Source organism: Episyrphus balteatus, chromosome 1 (assembly GCF_945859705.1).
Source record: "Episyrphus balteatus chromosome 1, idEpiBalt1.1, whole genome shotgun sequence".
In the NCBI taxonomy this organism is placed as follows: Eukaryota; Metazoa; Arthropoda; class Insecta; order Diptera; family Syrphidae; genus Episyrphus; species Episyrphus balteatus.
The window spans coordinates 157,019,008-157,028,795 of record NC_079134.1 but is presented as its reverse complement, the minus strand read 5'-3'; the positions used below and the strand labels follow the sequence as shown (position 1 = coordinate 157,028,795).

The 9,788-nt window shown below is 28.4% G+C and overlaps 1 protein-coding gene across 1 annotated transcript; it reads right to left on the bottom strand.

Moving 5' to 3' along the window:
* Nucleotides 1-203: 203 nt before the first annotated feature.
* LOC129917993 (lysosome membrane protein 2-like) lies at nucleotides 204-8,674 on the bottom strand. Its single transcript, XM_055998278.1, has 6 exons — nucleotides 8,008-8,674; nucleotides 3,609-3,723; nucleotides 2,945-3,540; nucleotides 2,478-2,883; nucleotides 624-871; nucleotides 204-560 (listed from the first exon to the last, which is right to left on the bottom strand). The coding sequence occupies exons 2-6, from the start codon at nucleotides 3,688-3,690 to the stop codon at nucleotides 294-296; spliced, it is 1,599 nt and encodes a 532-aa protein (XP_055854253.1). The 5' UTR covers nucleotides 3,691-3,723; nucleotides 8,008-8,674; the 3' UTR covers nucleotides 204-293.
* Between the last annotated feature and the right edge of the window lie 1,114 nt (nucleotides 8,675-9,788).

The following is a 9,788-nucleotide window of genomic DNA, read 5'->3' as shown; positions in this document are numbered from 1 at the left end:
CCAGATCAGAGAAAAAAAAACCTAGTCGCAACCCCAGGTCAGAACATTTATTTTTTTTTGTGTGGCTGTGTAATTTTTAAATCTTCTACTGTATTAAAAAGCTCATGCCAGCGTTAATTGGGTTATTGATTCAGGGACTCATGAAGCTTTTATCACGTCAATTTCACTGTTTTTATGAGACCTTACACTATAAAATAGAAATATAAATAAAAAAAATTTTATTTTATTTACAAAAATTACTTAAAAAATAATATCCCTTACATCTAACTTATCTAACTTAAAATAATTTTTTTTTACATTGTAGTTTTATCTAATGAATTATCACTAAAAGCATTAATATAATGTTCCGATACATCATTATCAATAACTTTCGTTTTTTTCTTCTCCTTTGCGACATTCCATGATTTTTTCATATTAAAAGTCATCATTAGCTTAACAGTCTTATAAACCGCAAATAAACTTAAAGTTAATAATAATATCACAATAATCGGTTGTATCACTGGCATATTTATAAAAAATATAATCATTCCACGAATCATTTCATCATTATTTTTAACACTCTAAAAAAAAAAACAAAACAAAATCATTAGTATTGATCATTATAGGTTTGTAATTTTTCTTACATATTCCATCCAAAATTGTGGCAAAATCATTCTGCTAAATCTTTTAACTTCAGGTGGATAGTAATCCAATGAAGGAAGAGGAATGTTTGATTGAATTCTTGCAATTGCTTCCAATTGAATTCCTGATGTTGGTTCGACTAAGATATGGGATGAATGTTTTTCCCGACTTGGTTCAAGTCCTTCGATGTAGTTTTCCCATGCGCCGTGGAATCCCCAGAAATGAGGATTTGAAAGTGCCACCGGAGTGCCTACATATTTTGAAAAAAAAAAGTTGAAAAGCTTACAAAAAAATTATACCATTAAAAAGCCATATATTTCTTCTAAGAATAAAACCATTTTTAAATTTTTACACGCACAAAAAGTATTAAAATAATTTATTAAAAACAATCATTTCTTATGAAAAAAGTGAAAAAATCACTTCCATCAACCAGAAATCCATTTTTTTTATAGAACAACCTATAATAAATTTTATACCATCTGAAAGCCTATTATTTCAGTTAAAAAAATATTTATATCGCCCATGTCTGTGCGACGTCTACAAAAAAAAGCTAGAATTTTTTGAACCCAATCAGTTTTCATAAAAAAAGGAAAAATATCAATATTTTTTATCTTCTCACACCATTAAATTAATTTTTTTCTTTAAAAACCTATAATTAATTTTAGTAATAAGAAAGCTTATTATTTAACCTTTAATATGACGCTTCAATCATATTTTTATGATGCCTACAAAAAAAGTTAGAATTTTTTTAAGCCAACCATGTCGAAATTTCAAACTGAGAATACGGTACTTCGCAAACTCGTGGCTGGTCATGGGCAACACATCTCCACAGGTGTTTTGATGTATTTTTGAAGTTTTTTAATTTAACATTGTGTAGCTTGTAGTAAATGTACCGTTATGTGTGATATATCAAATGAAAGGCAATATTGTCAACATGCTCAATAAAGTTAAAATAATTTTTATCTGATCTAGATCAAAAGAAAGAACATGTTGAAAAATAGAACTTTATTTTACCGTTATTTCAAAATTGTGACAACAAAAGTGATTAAAATTTTGCACAAATTTAGCCCTTCCTATTATCTATTTACAATATAAATTCCATTCATTTAGCTGTTAATAAAAATAAAAAACGGTTAAAAACTGTCAAAAAACTTAGGACAAAAAAACTAGTTTTTCCTATTATTCAGTCAAAAATCATTTTACATGTTCTATAAGTTTGAGATTTTTTTTACGCTACGAAAAATTTAAAAAAATAAAATCTCACCCAAAAATACCCCAAAAAAGTAGTTGTTTTTCAAAAATTCATAGTTCGAAACGCAGAGACTTAAAAAAATCTGTATCTGACTACTATTTTTTTTATTATCTTTCGAATGACGTTTTTTAAGTTTTTAAAAAATTTTCCGCTACCAAAATCACTACTTTGTCAAAAGTCTACCTCATGTTTTGGTCTTAAAAAACCATTTATAACTTGGTTTTGAAAGTTTTAAGAATTTTGTCAATACTTTTGTCAGTCTTACAATAAATTTATCTATAAATTAAAATAAAATTCAAGTTTCTACAACGTCGCGTTTAGAAAATAGCCCTTTTTACCCCTTTTTACCCTATTAAATGACGTAATTTATAAAAATCCTTCATTTTTATTCAACTTTAGGTTAATATCTTTCAAATAAGCTATAGTAAATGTTTGTATCTCTAATAATTTATTTTTAATTTTTACGACTCTTCAAGTGGAACGTGAGAAAATGGCGTCACTTTTTAATGGATGCTACCCTGGTTCATCGATTTATAAGACGTTATCACGTCAAAAATTCATAGAATTTTTCTATAAGAGAAGTTGATAGGTCAAAGAATCTTACCAAGAGCACATTTTGAAGAATCAATTAGACCATCGGGCAACATAACACCTCCAGTCTTTCCCATACAATCTTTCTCAGGATCTTCTGCACGTTTGTAGATGTCTGGAGCGAAAATAAACTCATAAGTATCCAATGCTCCAACCTTAACCGTTTGATTATAAACCATTGGATAAGTCCGACAAAGGTTATTGGTAAAAGCCTGTATTACTGTGTCCTTTGAGAGATGTGGTGGCAACCCTGTACCTTCGCTAGCACCCACCAATGAAAATGGACAATGTTTGGGAAAGTTCTCTCCATAAGCATTAATTCTTGGCTTTCCATTGAGTGTGTTGATCTTGAAAAAGTTCTCATAACCATGTTTAGGTCCAATGTTGACATTGTATCGGGTTGTTGTTGGGTAAAAAGACTGCAAAAGGTGATAAAGAAGTTGTCAAATATGAACTGTTTCAAGGAAACCCTTAACTTACATTATACATAATTCCAGCATTTGGTCTTGGTGCAGCAAATGGTATTTGTTTAACCATTTCCAACATCGGTGATGTACTATTCCATAAAGCTTCATAAACGGTCTTATTCAAAAACACATGATCTTTAGAAGCTAAAAAGTCAAAAGCTATTTTGGCTATGAATTGATCATGTATCATAGCAGCTAGACCCAATAAAACTGGATTAATAGTTGTAATAGTTTTATTTAAAATATCAGGCTCATTCATTTCTTCAATATATTCCAATCGATAAACAGTTGTATAGGACATTGTTGAATCTTCATCGTGAAATACAATATCTTCTTGAGTCATGATTTTTTTATAGTAAATTGGACCGATTTCTTTAAGTTTAAGTTTAGCTTCGGGATTTGCAAGGAATTCAGTTGGATTTTCAACAGCGAAGAGATAAAGTTTAACTGCTATTTCAACACTGGAAGGATTTCTCCATTTTTCATAGGGTGGAAAGCCTGGGCGGAGTTTTATTCTCTCGTTTAAGGCTAGTTCGAGGAAGTCATATCGAATTGAAATGACACTAAGGAAGAGTGTTATGAATGCTAAGATGAAGTATGTGATGACACCTTTAAGACAAAAATAGAGTTTAATTATAAAAGGTTATAGATTTTGTTAAAGTGTTTTTTAAGCTTACATCCAATTTTCTTCTTTTGACCAGTTTGAAGAGAATCATCAGATTCAACTTGAAGATGTTTTTGTGATGTTGGTAGACTCATGTTTGTTGTCTTAGATTATGTGTTGAGGGAGGTCTAGAAAAACAATTAAAATTTAAAGGTTAAATGATTAATTCTGGAACCGACAGATAATTCACTAAGCAGTAGTTTGAAAGCTTTAGTCCAAAACTTTTAGCTTCTAAAAAACTACTCAAAATAGCATAATTCACTGTTTTATTAAAAGGTTATTTTTCACTATAAAAGAGTTGCTTTTCTTGTGTTTTTTTCGCGGACAAGAGGGAGGGGGTGAAGGTAAAAAATATAGTGAACAAACTTGTTTGTCGAATATTATCATATGACACATGTTTTGAAGGTATTTTTTGATGCTGAATCTAATGACTTAAAATAAAGGCAATACGATTGCTTTAAAAAAAGTTATCGCCGATTAAAAACAAGGGTGCTTGTTTTTTTACTTCAACAGGTAAAATATAAGGGAAACCCATGTAAAAAACATGCTACACTGATGAAATTCGGAATGAAGGTTTAAGATAAAGCAAGGACAAAGAACTCATAAAGTTATTAAAAATATTTTTGGTGAAAGGGTGTTTTTTTGATGGGTTGAGTTATGTGTGAGAAAGGTATCATAACAGCTGACTTAAATTTTATTAATTTTTAAAACTTGGTGAAAAAGTTTTGTTTGTAATAACAATTAAGAATCTATAAAGTGTACAAAATTCTTTTGAGTGAAAGGGTGTTTTTTTGGGAAATATGGAAAATCCGCGATAAGTCGGATAAAATCAGTGGTTTAAATTAATTATTTATTTTTTTTATTTATTTATTATTATGTATTTTTATTATTATTTATTTTTAAATTTAAATTACCCTTACGAAATTTATTGAAAATGTTGTCTATTCCATAAGAATTACGAATAAAACAAGTGTTTACATTTTTTCATGTGAAAGGGTGTTTTTTTAGGTGTAGAGATAATATGGGTATATTTGAAAAAGTGTGTAATACTAGGGTAATATTAGTGGTACCCTATTGAAATTCAGCAATTATGTTACTTTTGAAATTAGAAACAAGAGTCTAAAGTGTCTATAAGAATATCGTGGTTAAAAGGGTGTTTTTTTTTTTGAGTGTAAACAAAAATGATGGGCCACCCTAATGAAATTTGGTAAAAAATATTGATTTAGGGATAGAAAGCAAGAATAAAGAGTTTTCATAAAAAAAATTTAGGTGAAAGGGTGTTTTTTTTCGAAAAGACAGTAAAATCTGTAATTGGTCCCAAAAAGCCAGGATTCATTTTATTTTTGGTTTTGATTACAAATTAAACATAAGTTCTTAGACGTTTTGAACGAATCATTGGCTTTTTGGGACCAGTTACAGATTTTACTGTCTCTTCGAAAAAAACACCCTTCCACCCAACTTTTTTTTATAGACTTTTTTTATCCTTGGTTCTTATCCCAAAAACAAACTTTTTGCCAAGTTTCATGAGTGTAACAATTTTTTTGTTTTTTAAATGCTTATTTTACCTGTACTATAGTTTTACAATGAAATAACTCCCCAAAAGAAATATTTCAAAACACTTCGATACAGGGAATTCTTTTGTAATGAAATTGGTCCTTAAAGCCTCAAAGGTGCTTTGTGAATAAAGGGAAATACAAATAATAAGGAAGGCATTGTGACTGTTAGTTTAATCTATTTTGTTAAATAAAAATCTGCTAAATTTTTTAATGTACCTACTGCATTTTTTTCAGTAGACTGCGCAAATTTTTTTTGGAAGTGCTAACACTGCTCATTAAATAATTTTTCTTAACTTTGACCTCGAATATCTTTAGAATGGTTAGATTAATGAAAAAAGTTAACAAGACCTTTTTTGTGGGGCAATTTATTTCCTATAAGAATATGTCTTGGGCGTTTGATTTATTATAATTTTTCAATTTGTTACAAAATAAAGAACAAAAAAAGGAATTTTTTAGATTTTCTCGATTTTTGGACCTCAAATATCTATTAAACGGTTAGATAAACGAAAAAAAGTGTACAAGGCCTTTTTTGAAGAGAGTTCAATTCCCTACAAAAATATGTAAAGAAATTGGCTAAAAAGTCAATTAATAAAAACATATTTTTTTTTTTAGCAGAAGCTTGATGTAAAAATGGAAAATTGCGAAGCGGAGAACCTTCCAATTAATATAAAAAGCTCATATTTGGTGTGTATATTCTAGAAGTGTCTAGCAATCGATTTTACGGAGTACAAAATCAAAAAAAAAGAATTTCGATTTTTTCGACCCACCCTAATAAACATACCTACTTAAAAAAAAATTGTTTTCAAAAAAACAACATAATGCTAAGTTTTGATCTCAATGAGATGTGTAACAATCTTTGAATGAAATTTTTCATTAAATGTATGTGTATTTCCGATTCATGTGCAAGAAATGAATTAATCTCTAAAAAGCATTGACGTCAGCAAACTCGACTGGACACTCCCTAAAATCAGGCGTTTCTATTTTCATAAAAAATTTGCCAGTAGGCCACATTTTTTGTATATTAAAACAAGAATTAAATATTCATAGAGATAAGATTCCTTGACGTCAATTTCATTCTAATCCTCGTAATTGATTATTTCAATTTCAATGCAATCAATTTTTACTTCATGTCTGTGATAGAAACATTGAATTTATTATTTAATGATAGATGGCAATGACTTTGGTCTTGGTTTTCTTATCATAAATATGTAATAATTATTTATAATTTAATTGAACAAAAATTCAAAGTAAATGCAACAACATAAATTCAAAATGCAGTAAAATTTACCGTACAAGTTTATTTACAAGGGAGCTTTAATCTCAGTCGAGAAAAATTGCATACAATTTGGAGTTATTAAAAATACAAGCATGTCATTGCTTTTAACGTGATAACGTCTTAAAAATCGATGAACCATGGCAGCCACCACAAAAAAAGTGACGCCATTTTCTAGCGTTCCACTCTCGCACTTTCGCAGTGCGGCAAAAATTTCTGCATTTCGAAATATGAATTTTTGAGAAACACCTACTTATTTTAGGGTATTTTTGGATGATTTTTCATTTTTTTTAAATTTTTGTAGTGTTCAAAAAATCTCAAGGTTATAGAACATTTAGTCTATGACTGTGCGCATATATGTGCAAAAAATTGGTAATTTAAAATGATTATTGACCGAATAAAGGGAAAAACAAGTTTTTTTGTTCCAAGTTTTTTTTGACCGTTTTTGACCGTTTTTTATTTTTATCTTTTTTTCTTCAACAGATAAATGAATGAAATTTATAGTAAAAATAGATAATAAATAGGACTATATCTGTGCAAAATTTTAATCAATTTTGTTGTCACAATTTAGAGATAACGGTAAAAAAAGTTCTATTTTTCAACAGGTTATATCTTTTGATCTAGAGCAAATACAAACTTGATTTAACTTTATAGAGCATCCTGATCATATTACCTTTCATTTGATATATCACACATAACTGTACATTCACTACAAGCTACACAATGTTAAATTAAAAAACTTGCAAAATACCTCGAAACACCTTTGGAGATCTGTTGATCATGGACAGCCACCACTGCGGGAAGTACCGTATTCTCAGTTTGAAATATAGACATGGTTGGCTTTAAAAAATTCTAACTTTTTTCCTACGCTTCGCAGAAATAAGGTTGAAACGTTATTTGAAAGGTGAAATAATGAGCTTTCACATGATATAATACAATTTTGTATAGGTTGCCATTAAAAAAAATTGATTCAATAGCGTGAGAAAATGAAATTATATGCTTTTTTTTGCTTTTTTTTATGAAAATTGATCGAGTTCGAGCTCTTTTTGTAGATGTCTAATAGACATGATCGATATACATATTTTGAGCTGAAGCAATAAGCTTTCAGGTGGTATAAAATTTTGTATAGGTTATTATATCGAAAAAATGGATTTTTGGGTGATGGTAGTGATTTGTTCACTTTTTTTTCATAAGAAATGATTGTTTTTAATAAATTATTTTAATACTTTTTTTCACATTGTAAAAATTTAAAAATGGTTTTATTCTTTAGAAGCAATTTTTGGGTTTTTTTTTTGTAAGCTTTTAAAATAAAAAAATTAATATAATGAGAAAAGAAAAAAGGTAATTTTTTTTAGCTTTTTCTTGTAAATTATGATTGTTTGAAATAAATAAACACCTTAATTGACTCATTTCAAACAAAAGCACACAACCTGTTTTTATACGACGTTATCACGTAAAATTATCGTCCGTAAACCGGCTTTACAGGCGGGTTCTTAAGTATATTTTAAACCGAATTTGAAAAGTATTAGAAAATTGCAAATTATAATTTGTTAACACACATTATATTGTTATTAGGTACTTACTTTCTTTATTAAATTCCAAATAACAAGATCCTAAATATCAAGATCATACGATTCGAAAATTAAAATTATTGTTGCAAAATATTTGAAGATAATTTAATGAATATTTTGTTGCATGTAAAAAATTGTTTTAAACCGACATCTCGGCGCCTCGAATCTTCGCAATTTGATTATTTTTTAAAATTTTTGTTTCTTATTTTTTTTTTTAACAAACTGATGCCATTCACTTCTAGTTGATATATACTAGGTGCACGCGATTATATGATTAGAATTCAACTTAATTAACACGAAAGATTTCTTAAGTGCATCTGCCAATCAGAAGGTTATCACACATTATGACAAGTATAAAAATTATTTATTAAAATTTTCATTAACAATTTTTATTCAAAAAAAGAATAAATTTTCATTATATTTTTTTCTGCAGTCAATGTTCTGATGCAAAAAAAAAAAACTGACAGCTGAGACTGCAATAAATCGTAACAAATCGTTATGTGATTTTAATTTGTAATCCTTGCAAGTTGTTATTTTTTCTTTATTTTTTTTTGCAAAAAAAAAAAATAATAATCTTTTATTTTTTTTTAAATCGTTCTTTATCAGAAATGTGTCAATTAAAATAAATGAAAAAGTAATAACACCAAATAAAAAATTTATTCTTGATCATCCGCTGTTTTAAACCGACTCCAACGGAATTATAATTTAAAATGATCTGTTTTAGTAATAATTCTTCAAAAGGGTGATGATGGATTTCATATAACTAATCTTGAATTTAATAAACATTGCATCTTATCATTTTAATCGGAAGTGAATATGTGGAAGTGATTTGGAGGAAACTTATCAAATGTATATATGCAGCTTATCAATGTACGTTTGAAAATCCGATTTTGTTTTTTTAATGAAGCGTAACATAACAAAACATGCGAGCTTTAAAGAATTGAGTAGACATTATCGTTTTTGAAAATACACTACTCAAAATAAACAAGTGGACATTTTTGTTTAATTTATATAACTCTATGTATCCATGTTTTATATTATCGGATGTGTGATAAAAAATTTGTTTACATCACTTGACCCATAAAATTTTGACAAACAACTTCAAAAGGATCAGTGTATCCAATTTGATTGATATAACTTTTCACTTGCTTACGCAGTTCCATAAAAGAAATCTCCCATTGCCATTGTTTGAGAATGAAAATGAAAGCAGTTAAGAAAACCTTATTCGAAGGTGGTTTTGCTCTTATCTTCCTCTTTGATTCCGCATTCGATAGGATCGACATAAATCTTGCAAACAAATTTGTTTATCAATGAGATAGTATCCCGATAAAATGATCATATACATTTACATATGTACCTACATATGTGGGTTAAGATATCAAATTATTTTTTAAGGAAGTTTTATTTTTAACTAATTGAGTACAAGCTTTATCATCAGAAAAATATTAAAATTTGTATTGCATTGGAGTAATTAAAAAAACCAAAAAATTCAACGTTAGTGAGAAACACTGCATTCTGATACTATAATGAGATGAAATATTTAAGCCATTCCTTTTGTTACAAGAATATGTATCTAATTTTAAAATCTACAATAGAAACAAACACTATATCGTCCGTCGGTCTCATAAGAAAACCTCGTAACTCCACTTTTTTTCAAAAATGACTTTTGAATGCCATTCTTAAGAAAATATGTCAGCGGAGCAACCCAGAAAATTTGGGGTCATTCCGAAAACTCTAAATAGAATTAAATTCAAATTTTGCACAGCGCGTTTCTTCCCAACTACTCTGTTGTT

What these genes read in the sequence shown, in the direction of transcription:
- LOC129917993 (XM_055998278.1), bottom strand. Translation starts at nt 3,690, where the DNA reads ATGAGTCTACCAACATCACAAAAACATCTTCAAGTTGAATCTGATGAT. An exon ending in TCAAAAGAAGAAAATTGGAT is followed by an intron (nt 3,541 to 3,608) that starts GTAAGCTTAAAA and finishes TTTGTCTTAAAG; the next exon opens with GTGTCATCACATACTTCATC. An exon ending in ATGCTGGAATTATGTATAAT is followed by an intron (nt 2,884 to 2,944) that starts GTAAGTTAAGGG and finishes CACCTTTTGCAG; the next exon opens with TCTTTTTACCCAACAACAAC.